Here is a 17,075-nt window from a genome sequence, read left to right on the forward strand (position 1 = left end):
TTTTACGATGTATTTTGAGGATTTTAAAGCGACTTAAAGTTACCTGCTTTTAGAAATTGTAATTGTGAATGCCGTCATATCATTACCGGCTTCACACCTTCAGCACATTGTTGATTAACTCAAAAAATAATGAATTGATTTAATTGTCTTGCTAAGACATATAAACAAATTAAAATTTTAAGAAACATTTTTGAAATAGTAGAATCCCTTGATGGACATTTTTAGTCTTGTTCATGTGTATTGAATTTTTATTGTTAAAGGTTTGAACATAACGTGATTGAACGTTTTAGGAAATGTGCCGCAAAGCTGCAAAAATTTCTAAAATGAAGTACGAAAAATGTGCAGGAGAACCCTTTTCTTCCTACGCCCCTGCAGTTGCACATTAAAGTTTAATTAACTTGGTACCCACTACTGACTGATGTAAATCATGTCAATTAAAGATGGATCTTTTCTCTATTTCTGTAATTCTTTACCTTTTTCTTTCCTCTTGGAAATGTTTTATAACATGGGAAAACTAAAAATGAAGTCTATTTATTTAAATAGCAGTAATAGCCACCTGTCAGCCATGTTTTTTGTTTTCTGATTGGTCACCTGAGTTCGGATACAGAGTGAAACAAAGACATACACCGTATATAAGCACCATATATTGGCCTATCAGGCCCATGAAATCAGTCAGTGATGATATCAATTTAACCTTTTAATCTATGAAGAGTATTTGATTCCATTATATCTGTTACATTTCATATGAAAATTGAGCAAATAATGTTCATAAATGTGTTTCCCTATATAAACTATGGTAAAGACCCTATCCCCTGGGGACAATTCTGAGACCCCAGGGCCATAAAATTCACAATATTGGTAGAGGGCCTTGAGACCTTTCAGTATATGAAGAGTATTTCTGACAAACAAAATGATACATTTTCGTACGGAACCTACCGAAGCACAATGAGTTAGGTCCTAGGTCCCAAATTACCAGGCGTGAAGCTGCCATGTAAGCACATAAGCCCGTGCATGCACATCAGTGTCCTTAGTATGTGTACACATGTATTAAATTCCCAAAAAGCTAAGTGCGCTACACGGAAGCTTATAACTATTTTTTTGTAAAGAAAATAAACAATTATATGATAGTATTGCTTAGCAATTTCAAATGGTGGAAATGAAACCACGATCCGCGGGGGATTTGCCCAATAATGGCACAAAACACGTGTTCTTTGTAGTCAAACGTAGTAAAACAAGTCACGTGCTTTATACCTCATTCATGTCATTGGCCGAAATAAATATGGAATTGTATTATGGGTAACTAGTGATCACATGAGTGTGTGTTTACTTCCAAATAGAGTAATTTCTCTGACCTGGTATTTAGTATATATAATTTGGCCTTTTGACGAAGATCTTATTTTCTCTGTGTTATATGTATCTGTTCTGAAACCTAAAGCGGGTAATTATATATATATCAAGATAAATTTATAATTCTACGAATTTAGCCGGGAGTAGCCGATCTTCGCTGATCGTAGATTAGACGGTTAGACCTATTGAATTGGTCAATTCGCAATATATCATTTATTTACAAAACGAGGAAATGACAATTTTATAACTCATTTCAGTTCATTATTTATAGTAAAACAGTACATATGTGCAAGTCAGAATCATATGCATGCAATATTAATAACATTTTGGAGTTCAAATATTTTCAAATAGATCACTTTTTCCGAAGAAATGGCAAGCAAACTATCACCATATTTGGAAGTAAACACACAATCACGTGATCACTAGTTACCCATAATACAATTGTATACTCCGGCCAATGGCCTGAATGAAGTATAAGCACGTGACTTTTTTTTACCACGTTTGACTACAAAGAACGCGTGTTTTTACTACAAAAAATAGTCCCGGCAGGATTTTTAGCCCAAAGGTTGAATCTGGCTATTAAGACCGTAACAAAAATTCGTTGTGCCTTTATATAAGTGTATCGAGGGATGTAAATATTTACCTATATATATATATGTATTGACAGGGCAAGCTAACAAGTAAAGCTGGTTTTCCAATGTGTATTGTGTACCTGTACTGTGACCTTTATGGCTTTTAAATTACGTAACTGGTATTTTTCGTGATTCGCAAGAAAATAAAACATGAAAAAAATCATTGTTTTGTATTTTTTTAATTTTTCATTCATTTTTTTAAAATAGTCTAGTACGGTATGTAGTACATAAACTTGGTACGAATGCCAATCCACAAAACACACACACAGCTTTTAAACGAATTTCCAACCCACGGTTATACAATGTACCCCTATATTAATAAATTATTATGGTCAAGAGGATGGAAATTCGTTGTACAAAGCAGAGTCCTCTTGCACTCTAACTTCCTCAGCTCGGACTAACAGCTACGTACACGTATGTTAATTACAGCTGCATGACCGGGATGTGCAGGATCACAATTTTTAGTTTTGAAATCAAATAAATAAAAACCTGAATTAACAAAATCAACGTCGATCTCTGCTGTATGGTACCTTGCTGCATATACACAGTGCGTCATGAAAGAGTGGCTTTTGATTTCCACTTTCAAGACCAGATGTCGACATCTTTTAGTTTAGATGTCGACATCAATAACTGACAAGTCGGTGTCACACCCGAGCATAAACACGATTAATCGCCGAGTTACCGACTTTCTACATAATTATCTTGGAATCATTACGTGGGCAGGTACATTGGTAAGTCGACATATTCTTCTGTTTATGTCGACATCTTCCTATATGATGTCGACATAATGCCTTAATTATGTCGACATCATTAAGTCGTAAGTCGGCAATTCGATGGCAGAAATATGCCACCATACTTCTGTATGCTAGCTCTAGTGCTTGTAGTTCTATATCTTTTGCTATTTTTGTGTTATACAATCCGCATTAGTTCTATTGTTTTTAGTAGGGCTATATAATTACACGGGGCCCAAGAGGCCTTGATAGTCACCTGAGTGCTGATACAGAAAGAGCATTGCAAAGTTGGTTCAAATCTGTAAAAAGTATTTACGAATTAGAATAAACTTTAAAGTGGAACCTTCGTATTAGAATTTTTATTTTTTGTTTTTTATTTTGATAGTTTGTGTATTATATTACCAAACCTTATGCTTAAAATTCAAATTTGCCTTGCCAACGCTAAACAACAAAACCAAACTAGAAGTCAGTCAGTGATTTCATAAATTTCACTTTGTAATCTACGAAGATTATATGGTTCCATCAAACCTGTGATTTCAGAAGAAGATTTTTGAAATTTTAGCCATTTTGACCCCGCCCCTCTGGTCCCTGGGGGTCAGCCAGGACCAATATGGATATGGTGTTAAAATGATATTTCAGGCTAATAATTCTAACCCAGTTTGACTCATTTCCTATTAAAACTAAGCAAATAATGTTCATAAATGTGTTTTCCTCTATAAACAATTGTAAATTTGACTCCCTCCCTAGGGGAAAATCTTAGATCCCAGGGCCATGAAATTGACACATTTTGTAAAGGGCCTTAAGACCTTCCAATCTACGAAGAGTATTTGGTTCCATCGAATCTGTGAATTCAGAAGAAAGATTTTTGAAAAGTTAGCTGATTTGACCCCTTTTGGCCCCGCCCCTCTGGCCCCTGGGAGTCGGTCAGGACCAATATGGATATGATGTTAAAATGCATTTTCAGGCTGATAATTCTAACCCAGTTTAACTAATTTCCTATGAAAACAAAGCAAATAATGTTCATAAATCTATTTTTCCTATATAAACTATAGTAAATTTGACCCCCTCCCCAGGCGAAAATCGGAGATCCTAGGGACATCAAATTCACAATTTTTGTAAAGGGCCTTAAGACCTTCCAATCTATGAAGAGTATCTGGTTTCATCAAATCTGTTAATTCAGAAGAAAATTTTGAGTTTTAGCCTATTTGACCCCTTTTGGCCCCGCTCCTAAGGTCCCTGGGGGTAGGCCAGGACCAATATGGATATGACGATAAAATGCTATCAATAAAAATTTTAACCAGTTTAACTAATTTCCTATGAAAAATAAGCAAATAACGCTCATAAATGTGTTTTTCTATCTAATATGACTGTTGATTTTAAAAAAAGAATATCCTCTACATATCTTTATAGGCCTTATATTGGCTTTCCAATGAAGCTGAACTGGTGAGATACTAATGAAAATCCACACTCCTTACACGAATCCGGATTACTTACTCCGTTTCCGATATTGTGTAAAATATTACACACTTCCGAGAAGTTATCTCCCTTTTCACAAGTTTCAACCGGACGACAAGCATGGCTGGAAAGCAACAACAAATTGACGTTTCCCAGTTACCAGCGCCTCAGCTGAATCAACTTACACAACAGTTAGATCAGGTAAACAACATTTCAAAGGACATGGTTTATCCTACGTAGTTATTTAAATTAAAATGGTCTTTACTTGTCCCATTCCGATTTGTCCGTCATCGTCATGATCAGCAAGTAACGATTTCAGCTAACATGCTAAATAATAATTAGGCCTACTCAGTACAGTAGATCTATATAATAAGCTAACTATAAACATAAAATTACAAGTAATTTTTGTCCCTGTTTTAGCTATGCCACAAACCAAACGAAATCAAACAAATAATAAGATCAACTTCTTTGGTTCAAACTGCAAAATTAATTTAAATTACATGAGCCAATTTTTTATCTTAGTTTTTATGTATAAATGTGTTATACATATACATGGACTGTTCATGTAGTTATGATTCATAGTAGTAAGAAGAGGTTGCATGTAATATGACTGACGACAAGGCCTTAAAGGGCGCAGCCAGATGTTTTAATATGAATCATGCAGGACATAGGAAGAGCGAAGCTCTACTGTACTTGTTTATTTTATTTTCTATTTCATGTAGAAGACATAATTTAGAAATAAAAGGACGCACTTTAAACTATAGAAGTAAATGATGTAATAATTGTCTAGCATAAACTCAAAAAAAAATGAACTCAAAGATTCAGATTTCTCTGTGTCTATTCAAGGCCTGGAGTGCCGCATATGCGAATCCTATGATTTCACGCCATTTGTTGATTATTATTTAAAAAATAATAAAAAAAAAAGTTTAATTACTCCTGTTATGTATTTGCATTAGTTAAATATATATTTACTGGGGAGAGCAGTACCGGAGCAACACGCAACCTCCCCATTAGCTGCAATATTGTAGCTCAAAAGACTTTTTGACAAAAATTGGTGTCGTCTTTAGAGCTACAATTGGTGCCTATTACTGCTAATGGAGCAAAGTAATGATCATGCAAACCAATATAAAACGTTTGTTTGCATTTTTATCGTACCTGTTTGATATCGCTTACCTACTAGGCAATAAAACTGAACCACATAAAATATCAAATTCTCATCGAGGCATTATTTTTTGACATATTACATATGAAGGTCTTTCTGAAGGGAATTTATACGGCAAGTCAACAAATTGTGAATTTGACGTCTTGTGAGCGGTACGGTAGATATTAAGAATGGTAGTTATGTTTGTTTTGGACAAAAATAATATGTAAATGCATGTACAGAATACGCATAAAATAATTGGAAACCTACAAAAAGGTATAGAAAACTATGCCCGAGTGATTTTCGGAGGCAGTGCTCCATTACGACACATAGGGACCAATTCGTACCCGGCCGAAAGGTATAGTAGGCCGGGTACGTATATTCGTTCTACCTCCCCATATGTTAATCCAATAATATTAGATCTCGATAATGAGAAACTTCTGATGTGCAATATCGAGATCTAATGCCCGAACCCTATACGAGTCTTCGCAAGTTCCGCCCTCGAATTTGAGCGGAACTTTGATGCTTAATTACCAAGTGTAAAACTTACCAGAATGTCAAAAAACATGTATAGCGTGAATCAGTAGTTATCCATGAACACATCCTGGTATAAGAATAGGTATGACATAACATTAATCCACGGAATAATCACACATTTAAGAGCTGACCCATAGCATCGCTGTATAATCTAGGTTAATTCCTATTCAAATTTTCGTCACTTCCAGTTCATCAAATTATAGTACGGTGTATCAAATGGAAAGATAATATTAATAGTGGTAACCACGGTTGTTTATATGCATGGAAACAGGTATTTTTTATCAGTTCTGATTGATTCTGGAAATATTTAAATAAATTAATGCATTTTAGTCGAAATACTGCAAAACATTTCATAGATAATGATACTTTTACTTTCCGTCACCATTCCGTAATTTATAATAACCGAGTAAAAATGGCGACCGGGTAGACTTACAAATAGTGGTGGGGGTAAAGAAATGTCTAAATTCGGTATGACAGTGCAATAGTGACGTTTTGAATTTTGGATTTAACATGATTTGGGATAATTCTTTCAGGATATAAAAGGTTAGTGTAAACACAACTTGAAATTTTGAATTTATATCGAGCCCATTTCTGCGCCGTGTGAATCCTGCCTCGATTGTTAGAGGTTAGACACGACGTAATGATCAAAAGTGTCTCGTCGTGCTATACCTTTAACATTGTTGGAGTACCCCATATGTATGAAAAAATGGTGGCTGCAAACTGAAGCTGTCCGTGTGTTGGATTGGATTTTGAAGATTATGTTTTTTCTTACATTTTCGTGTATCTGTTGCCTTAGAAGTGCTTTGCAGGGCTGCGCCCTTATAATCTAATTTTTTTTTATAAAACATATAAAAAATTTAATTTTTCAAAATATAAATACATTAGTTAATTTTTTCATATATCCAGACAATATTTGATTGATTCATACATTATAGGTGCATTTTTAGCCCACCATCATCAGATGGTGGGCTATTCAAATCGCCTTTCGTTCGTGGCCCGTCGTCCGTCCGTCCTTCCGTCCGTCCGTTAACAATTCTTGTTACCGCTATTTCTCAGAAAGTACTGAAGGGATCTTTCTCAAATTTCACATGTAGGTTCCCCTAGGGCCCTAGTTGTGCATATTGCATTTTGGGACCAATCGGTCAACAAGATGGCCAACTGGCGGCCATCTTGGAATATGATAGTTAAAGTTTGTTACTGCTATTTCTCAGAAAGTACTGAAGGGATCTTTCTCAAATTTCATATGTAGGTTCCCCTAGGGCCCTAGTTGTGCATATTGCATTTTGGGACCAATCAGTCAACAAGATGGCAGACTGACTGACGGCCATCTTGGATTTTGATAGTTAAAGTTTGTTACCGCTATTTCTCAGAAAGTACTGAAGGGATCTTTCTCAAATTTCATATGTAGGTTCCCCTAGGGCCCTAGTTGTGCATATTGCATTTTGGGACCAATCGGTCAACAAGATGGCCAACTGGCGGCCATCTTGGATTTTGATAGTTAAAGTTTGTTACTGCTATTTCTCAGAAAGTACTGAAGGGATCTTTCTCAAATTTCATATGTAGGTTCTCCTAGGGCCCTAGTTGTGCATATTGCATTTTGGGACCAATCGGTCAACAAGATGGCCGACTGACGGCCATCTTGGATTTTGATAGTTAAAGTTTGTTACCGCTATTTCTCAGAAAGTACTGAAGGGATCTTTCTCAAATTTCATATGTAGGTTCCCCTAGGGCCCTAGTTGTGCATATTGCATTTTGGGACCAATCGGTCAACAAGATGGCCAACTGGCGGCCATCTTGGATTTTGATAGTTAAAGTTTGTTACTGCTATTTCTCAGAAAGTACTGAAGGGATCTTTCTCAAATTTCATATGTAGGTTCTCCTAGGGCCCTAGTTGTGCATATTGCATTTTGGGACCAATCGGTCAACAAGATGGCCGACTGACGGCCATCTTGGATTTTGATAGTTAAAGTTTGTTACCGCTATTTCCCAGAAAGTACTGAAGGGATCTTTCTCAAATTTCATATGTAGGTTCCCCTAGGGCCCTAGTTGTGCATATTGCATTTTGGGACCAATCAGTCAACAAGATGGCCGACTGACTGACGGCCATCTTGGATTTTGATAGTTAAAGTTTGTTACCGCTATTTCTCAGAAAGTACTGAAGGGATCTCTCTCAAATTTCATATGCATGTTCCCCTTGAACCCTAGTTGTGCATATTGCATTTTGGGAGCGATCGGTCAACAAGATAGCTGACCGACGGCCATCTTGGATTTTGATAGTTAAAGTTTTTTAACGCTATTTCTCAGAAAGTACTGAAGGGATCTCTCTCAAATTTCATATGCATGTTCCCCTTGAACCCTAGTTGTGCATATTGCATTTTGGGAGCGATCGGTCAACAAGATAGCTGACCGACGGCCATCTTGGATTTTGATAGTTAAAGTTTGTTAACGCTATTTCTCAGAAAGTACTGAAGGGATCTCTCTCAAATTTCATATGCATGTTCCCCTTGAACCCTAGTTGTGCATATTGCATTTTGGGAGCGATCGGTCAACAAGATAGCCGACCGACGGCCATCTTGGATTTTGATAGTTAAAGTTTGTTACCGCTATTTCTCAGAAAGTACTGAAGGGATCTTTCTCAAATTTCATGTGCAGGTTCCTGAAGGGGTCTAGTGCATTTTCGGACTTATCGGTCAGCAAGATGATCGACTAGTAGCCATCTTTGATTTTAATAATTGAAGTTTATTACTGTTACATATCTCAGAAAGTACTGAAAGGATCTTTCTCAAGTTTCATATATAGCATGTAATAAAAGTTTGAAAAGCAGGGAAAAGATCCCTCTTTCTGTTATCAGACATAGATCATTCTTTGGTGGGCGCCAAGATCCCTCTGGGATCTCTTGTTTCATCTATAAATACATATGTTATTTTTTCTTTACAGGAAATTGAATTCTTTTCTAACTCGCTGAACCAGTTGAAATTGGCACAAGGAAAATTTGTGGAGTCACAGGAATGTTTGAATAAAATCAGCCCAGATAACCTTAGCAAAGACATCTTGGTGCCTCTCACTAGCTCAGTATCCTTTTGTGAAACACAGATGTGATGTCGGTTTTGTTAAATTACAATCTTGATTAAATTGCAGATTATTAAATGTTAATATTCTCACTCTGTTTCATTGCTGATCTGATGTAAGACTCCATTGACTCTTCCGTACCGTTGTCGAGCAGACAGGATGTTACCCTCCCTCTTCCCCGTCGACAGGATTTTACCCTCCCTCTTCCCCGTTGTCGACTATAGTCGACACACTGTATTGACGTTTTTTTTTCACTTTAAATTTCCTATTATACATTCAAATTTTCAATACAGTGTTATATGAAAAGCATTTAATTTATTTTTATGCTATATAAATATTTATTTTGACCATATAATTATATTGTTTTAATGGCAGAGGAACAAGATAAATCAAACAAAAGTTATTATCATCAACAAAATGGCAGATTGTTGCATCTTCGCTACAGATTGCAATATCAAAATAAAATCTTTATGCAGGTTTTAAATAATTCATAATATTATTTCTAAGTTAGTTTAAATGATTACACTAACCTAATTAGCATGTTTAAATTAAATGAATTAACACAAAACAGCTGGGCATATGTCCGGCATTTTCTCAAAAACTTCCGGAGGTGAGACTAATATCTATTTCCAGCACGAAATCCAGAAAGAATACAAAGTACAGGTACGTCAAGAGTTAAAAGTCAGATTCTGGTCTGCTAATGACAGTAATAAGATGTCCTAATCCTCTGTGAAATGGAATGAGAAGATTTTGAATCACATACAATAATTGAAAAAAAGTAAACATAATTCCCTTCAATGATTGAAGTGGAATTCTGGTTTAAACAAGTTTGTTTTGTGTGGTGATTCGTGATCACTGATTATGTTAACTTGTGAATGATATTGAAAATAAACTATCACTACTGATTAAGACCTTGACTTAAACAACAGATGTATGTTCCTGGGCAGTTGAGTGATGTTCAAAATGTGCTTGTGGATATTGGCACTGGGTACTATGTAGAAATGGTGAGATATTCCTTCTTAATTTTAAAAGATCTAATATAATGACAGTTAGTGACACAAACGTACGTGACATTGGCTTAGGTATGAGTACAGAGTACATATTGTACCTACTTAATTCTATTGCTATACGATTAGGAATTATAATGGTATCAATTAAAATACCTAATATCGTGAATTCGTCAGTATTTTTTGGAAGCTCACCTGGCTCGAAGTCATGGCGCGGCATCCGTCTGTCCGTCGTGACGTCGTCCATCCGTCCGTTCGTCAACATTTCCTTTTAACCACTACTAGTTACAGAGTTCTGCATGGATTCTAACCAAATTTGGCCAGAAACATCATTGGGGAAAGGGGAACAGAGTTTGTATAAATTTTGGCTCTGACCCCCTTGGGGCAGGAGGGGCAGGGCCCAATAGGGGAAATAGCGGTAAATCCTTTAAATCACTACTTGTCATAGAGTTCTGCATGGATTCTAACCAAATTTGGCCAGATACATCCTTGGGGGAAGGGGAACAGAGTTTGTATAAATTTTGGCTCTGACCCCCTTTTGGCAGGAGGGGCAGGGCCCAACAGGGGAAATAGAGGCATGGTTATAAATCGCTACTAGTCATAGAGTTCTGCATGGATTCTAACCAAATTTGGCCAGATACATCCTTGAGGGAAGGAGGACTGAATTTGTATAAAGTTTGGTTCTGACCCCCCAGGGCAGGAGGGGCAGGGCCCAACAGGGGAAATAGAGGTAAATCCTTTAAATCGCTACTAGTCATAGAGTTCTGCATGGATTGAACCAAATTTGGTCAAATACATCCATGGGGGAAGGAAAACAGAGTTTGTATAAATTTTGGCTCTGACCCCTTGGGGGCAGGAGGGGCAGGGCCAAATAAGGGAAATAGAGGCAAATTCTTTAAAGATGCTCCACCGCCGACAGAGCATAAATGATATTCACCATTTGAACAATAATTGGTGTTTAATCGTGTATATATATGTCTAATTAACACAAAAAAAATAAATAATTTATTTTGCCTTTGGTGCATGCACAATCAGTACTTCATTCCATATAGGATATAGTGCTACGGAATTTTTTTCGGGATGCAATTAATTATTTTTCATATTTTTAACTTGAAGTAGAATTAAAAGCTCAAACTTTTCAATGGTGGTAATGGTGTAAAGTAAGTAACTTTTGTAACTGAAGAAAAATACTAAATCGTCTGCTCCTGTTTTTGATAGTGAAAAAATACCATTTGTCAGCGGTGGAGCATCTTTAAATTACTACTAGTCATAGAGTTCTGCATGGATTCTAACCAAATTTGGCCAGATACATCCATGGGGGAAGGGGAACAGAGTTTGTATAAATTTGGCTCTGACCCCGTGGGGATAGGAGGGGCGGGGCCCATTTGGGGAAATAGGGGTTTAAATTCTTTAAATCGCTACTAGTCATAGAGTTCTCCATGGATTGAACCAAATTTGGTCAGATACATCAATGGGGGAAGGAAAACAGAGTTTGTATAAATTTTGGCTCTGACCCCCTGGGGGCAGGAGGGGTGGGGCCCAATAGGGGAAATAGAGGCAAATCCTTTAAATTGCTACTAGTCATAGAGTTCTGCATGGATTCTAACCAAATTTGGCCAGATACATCCATGGGGGAAGGGGAACAGAGTTTGTATAAATTTGGCTCTGACCCCGTGGGGATAGGAGGGGCGGGGCCCATTTGGGGAAATAGGGGTTTAAATTCTTTAAATCGCTACTAGTCATAGAGTTCTCCATGGATTGAACCAAATTTGGTCAGATACATCAATGGGGGAAGGAAAACAGAGTTTGTATAAATTTTGGCTCTGACCCCCTGGGGGCAGGAGGGGTGGGGCCCAATAGGGGAAATAGAGGCAAATCCTTTAAATTGCTACTAGTCATAGAGTTCTGCATGGATTCTTGCCAAATTTGACCGGATACATCCTTGGGGGAAGGGAACAGAGTTTGTATAAATTTTGGCTCTGACCCCCTTTTGGCAGGAGGGGCAGGGCCCAACAGGGGAAATAGAGGTAAATCCCTTAAATGGCTACTATTCATAGAGTTCTGCATGATGGATTATGAGCAAATTTAGCCAGAAACATCTTTGGGGGAAGGGGAACAGAGTTTGTGTAAATTTTGGCTCTGATCCCCCCGGGGGCAGGAGGGACAGGGCCCAATATGGGAAATGGAGTTTAATTCTTTAAATTGCTACTAGTCATAGAGTTCTGCATGGATTCTAAGCAAATTTGGCGAGAAACATCCTTGGGGGAAGGGGAACAGAGTTTGTATAAATTATGGCTCTGACCCCCTGGAGCAGAAAGAGTAGGGCCCAACAGGGAATTTACAGGTAAATCTTTAAATTCCTTCAGAAATGAAACAATGATCCGTTATTCAGAACATTACTTGACGTTACAAACCAGGTGAGCAATACAGGCCCTCTTGGCCTCTTGTTATATGATTCATAAGGAATGTAGAAAAATACATTTATGCATATTTTGCCTCATGGTTATGTAACAGAATTAGCCTCACTGAACTGTCCCTTTAAATTATAATAATTAAAAACATTTGTATTGCAGGAAGTAAACAAAGGAAAGGAATATTTCAAAAGAAAAGTGGAATATATCTCAAAACAGATAGAGAAGATCCAACCTGTTCTGCAAGAAAAGTACAGGATGAAACAAGGTAATATCTTCATCTTCAGTATTGTATACTGTTATTGTGATGTAAGATTTTATAGTTCACTGACAAGATGAATGATCACTCATTACCAGTATGTGATTGTACCCAGTATTTGAAACATTAGATAATTTATTAAAAACTAATATGCATTGTGTCTGGACATTTTCTTGTGCTGAAAAGAATGATTTAATTTGTTAAAATTCTTGTTACACAACCTAATACAGCTATACATAGAACATTTTTATTTATGACCATAAAGTACCAGTCACCTTAATCAAACCACATAAATGGATTCTTTGATGGGAGAGAAGTTTGAAATGGATTCTTTGATGGGAGAGAAGTTTGGTTTTATTGGTTCTGTGACAAGAGAGAACATTTATTGGTTCTGTGTCAAGAGAAAACTTTTATTGGTTCATTTGATTCTCTGACAAGAGAGAACATTTGTTGGTTCATTTGGTTCTGTGACATGAGGGAACATTTATTGGTTCATTTGGTTCTGTGACAAGAGAGAAAATTTATTGGTTCATTTGATTTTCTGAAAAGAGAGAACATTTATTGGTTCATTTGGTTCTGTGACAAGAGAGAACATTTATTAGTTCATTTAATTCTCTGATAAGAGAGAACATTTATTGGTTCATTTGATTCTGTAACAAGAGAGCAGATTTATTGGTTCTTTGATTCTGTTACAAAAGAGGAGATTAATTGGTTCATTGATTCTGTGACAAGAGAGAATATTTATTGGTTCATTTGATTCTGTGACAAGAGAGAACATTTATTGGTTCATTTGATTCTGTGACAAGAGAGAACATTTATTGGTTCTTTGATTCTGTTACAAAAGAGGAGATTAATTGGTTCATTGATTCTGTGACAAGAGAACATTTATTGGTTCATTTGGTTATGTGACAATTGGTTCGGTGACAAGAGAGAACATTTATTGGTTCATTTGGTTTTGTGACAAGACAGAACATTTATTGGTTCATTTGATTCTATGACAAGAGAACATTTATTGGTTCATTTGGTTATGTGACAATTGGTTCGGTGACAAGAGAGAACATTTATTGGCTCATTTGGTTCTGTGACAAGAGAGAACATTTATTGATTCATTTGATTCTGTGACAAGAGAACATTTATTGGTTCATTTGGTTATGTGACAATTGGTTCGGTGGCAAGAGAGAACATTTATTGGTTCATTTGGTTCTGTGACGAGAGAGAAAATTTATTGGTTCATTTGATTCTCTGACAAGAGAGAACATTTATTGGTTCATTTGATTCTGTGACAAGAGATCATTTATTGGTTCATTTGGTTATTTGACAATTGGTTCGGTGACAAGAGAGAACATTTATTGGTTCATTTGGTTCTGTGACAAGAGAGAACATTTATTGATTCATTTGATTCTGTGACAAGAGAAAATTTCTTGGTTCATTTGGTTATGTGACAATTGGTTCGGTGAAAAGAGAGATCATTTATTGGTTCATTTGGTTCTGTGACAGAACATTTGTTGGTTCATTTGGTTCTGTGACAAGAGAGTATTTATTGGTTTTGTAACAAGAGAGAACATTTATTGGCTCATTTGGTTCTGTGACAAGAGAGAACATTTATTGATTCATTTGATTCTGTGACAAGAGAAAATTTCTTGGTTCATTTGGTTATGTGACAATTGGTTCGGTGAAAAGAGAGATCATTTATTGGTTCATTTGGTTCTGTGACGAGAGAGAAAATTTATTGGTTCATTTGATTCTCTGACAAGAGAGAACATTTATTGGTTCATTTGATTCTGTGAAAAGAGAACATTTATTGGTTCATTTGGTTATGCGACAATTGGTTCGGTGACAGGAGAGAACATTTATTGGTTCATTTGGTTCTGTGACAAGAGAGAACATTTATTGATTCATTTGATTCTGTGACAAGAGAAAATTTCTTGGTTCATTTGGTTATGTGACAATTGGTTCGGTGAAAAGAGAGATCATTTATTGGTTCATTTGGTTCTGTGACAGAGAACATTTGTTGGTTCATTTGGTTCTGTGACAAGAGAGTATTTATTGGTTTTGTAACAAGAGAGAACACTTATTATTGGTTCTTGAAATTTGTTCTGTGACAAAAGAAGCATTTGTTCTTGACAAGAGAGAACATTTATTGGTTCATTTGGTTCTGTGACAAGAGAGAACATTTATTGGTTCATTTAATTCTCTGACAAGAGAGAACATTTATTTGTTCATTTGGTTCTGTGACAGAGGGAATGTATCGGTTATGTAAAAAGAGAGAAAATTTACTGGTTCTGTATCAAGAGAGAAAATTTATTGGTTCTTTGACAAGAGAGAACATTTATTGCCCCATTTGATTCTGTGACAAGAGATAATTTATTGGTTCTGTTACAAAAGAGTACATTTACGGGTTCTGTGACAAGAGAGAACATTTATTGGTTGATTTGGTTCTTTGACAAGAAAGAACATTTATAGGTTTATTTGATTCTGTAACAAGAGAGGAGATTTATTGGTTCTTTGATTCTGTTACAAAAGAGGAGATTAATTGGTTCATTGATTCTGTGACAAGAGAGAATATTTATTGGTTCATTTGATTCTGTGACAAGAGAGAACATTTATTGGTTCATTTGATTCTCTGACAAGAGAGAACATTTATTGGTTCATTTGGTTCTGTGACAAGAGAGAACATTTATTGGTTCATTTGATTCTGTGACAAGAGAACATTTATTGGTTCATTTGGTTATGTGACAATTGGTTCGGTGACAAGAGAGAACATTTATTGGTTCATTTGGTTCTGTGACAAGAGAGAACATTTATTGATTCATTTGATTCTGTGACAAGAGAACATTTATTGGTTCATTTGGTTATGTGACAATTGGTTCGGTGACAAGAGAGAACATTTATTGGTTCATTTGGTTTTGTGACAAGACAGAACATTTATTGGTTCATTTGATTCTATGACAAGAGAACATTTATTGGTTCATTTGGTTATGTGACAATTGGTTCGGTGACAAGAGAGAACATTTATTGGCTCATTTCGTTCTGTGACAAGAGAGAACATTTATTGATTCATTTGATTCTGTGACAAGAGAACATTTATTGGTTCATTTGGTTATGTGACAATTGGTTCGGTGGCAAGAGAGAACATTTATTGGTTCATTTGGTTCTGTGACAAGAGAGAACATTTATTGATTCATTTGATTCTGTGACAAGAGAAAATTTCTTGGTTCATTTGGTTATGTGACAATTGGTTCGGTGAAAAGAGAGATCATTTATTGGTTCATTTGGTTCTGTGACAGAACATTTGTTGGTTCATTTTGTTCTGTGACAAGAGAGTATTTATTGGTTTTGTAACAAGAGAGAACATTTATTGGTTCATTTGGTTCTGTGACAAGAGAGAACATTTATTGGTTCATTTGGTTCTGTGACAAGAGAGAACATTTATTGGTTCATTTAATTCTCTGACAAGAGAGAACATTTATTTGTTCATTTGGTTCTGTGACCAGAGGGAATGTATCGGTTATGTAATAAGAGAGAAAATTTACTGGTTCTGTATCAAGAGAGAAAATTTATTGGTTCTTTGACAAGAGAGAACATTTATTGCCCCATTTGATTCTGTGACAAGAGATAATTTATTGGTTCTGTTACAAAAGAGTACATTTACGGGTTCTGTGACAAGAGAGAACATTATTGGTTGATTTGGTTCTTTGACAAGAAAGAACATTTATTGGTTGATTTGATTCTGTGACAAGAGAGCATTTATTGGCTCTGTAACAAGAGAGAAAATTAATTGGTTGATTCGGTTCTTTGACAAGAGAGAACATTTATTGGTTCTGCAACAAAAGAGAACATTTATTGGCACTGTTGGTTCTGTGACACAAAAGATTTACCCGGTATTAGTTCATATGACATTTATATTAGGTTTGTAACAAGAGTGTAAACGTACATAGCTTAATATGATGTATAGCTCTTCACTCAAATATATTCTTTACTAACAACGGCACTGATCTATACTATTGTGCACAAGTGGATTGTGGAAGGTTGTATGGTTAAGAAGAACAATGTTAATAGCATTCCAATCAATCTGAATAAACTCTGTGGAGATTTTTAATCATTGAAAGATCTAGATCTATTGTATTTGAGATGTAGCTGTATTACATATATCTGCTGATGTGCACTCTAAATTTTGAAGTATTTTTTATTTAGAAGTGCAATGTTCAAACTACTAGATATACAAGTTTTAAAAGTGAGTGTTATATTCCAAAGTTATACCTGTTCTTTTTTCTTGCAGCAACAATGGAGATTCTGCAGAGCAAAATCCAGGCAATGAGCTTACAACAGCAGGGTTCTGCAGCGAAAGCTTGAGTGATCAATGTTGAACAATATCCCATGCATCCTTTTTGTGTCTAATTATTGACTGTCATTGCTGTCCTTTTGCTTTGTGTCTAATCATGTGTAAAGTTGATACTGTCATTAAATATGTCTTGTACGATCAAAA

General features: G+C 36.0%; 1 protein-coding gene across 1 annotated transcript; it reads left to right on the forward strand.

Moving 5' to 3' along the window:
• The first annotated feature begins 4,209 nt into the window (after window positions 1-4,209).
• LOC138321294 (prefoldin subunit 5-like) lies at window positions 4,210-17,075 on the forward strand. The gene is made up of 5 exons (XM_069264888.1): window positions 4,210-4,366; window positions 8,781-8,915; window positions 9,842-9,916; window positions 12,493-12,598; window positions 16,869-17,075. Exons 1-5 carry the CDS (start codon window positions 4,286-4,288, stop codon window positions 16,940-16,942), a joined length of 471 nt encoding a protein of 156 aa, XP_069120989.1. The 5' UTR covers window positions 4,210-4,285; the 3' UTR covers window positions 16,943-17,075.

The sequence above is a fragment of the Argopecten irradians genome, chromosome 4 (genome assembly GCF_041381155.1).
Source record: "Argopecten irradians isolate NY chromosome 4, Ai_NY, whole genome shotgun sequence".
Lineage (NCBI taxonomy): Eukaryota > Metazoa > Mollusca > Bivalvia > Pectinida > Pectinidae > Argopecten > Argopecten irradians.

Coding starts and splice junctions, on each gene's coding strand:
- LOC138321294 (XM_069264888.1), top strand. CDS start 4,286: ATGGCTGGAAAGCAACAACAAATTGACGTTTCCCAGTTACCAGCGCCT. Junction 4,367..8,780: donor TTACACAACAGTTAGATCAG/GTAAACAACATT, acceptor TTTTCTTTACAG/GAAATTGAATTCTTTTCTAA. Junction 9,917..12,492: donor CTGGGTACTATGTAGAAATG/GTGAGATATTCC, acceptor TTTGTATTGCAG/GAAGTAAACAAAGGAAAGGA.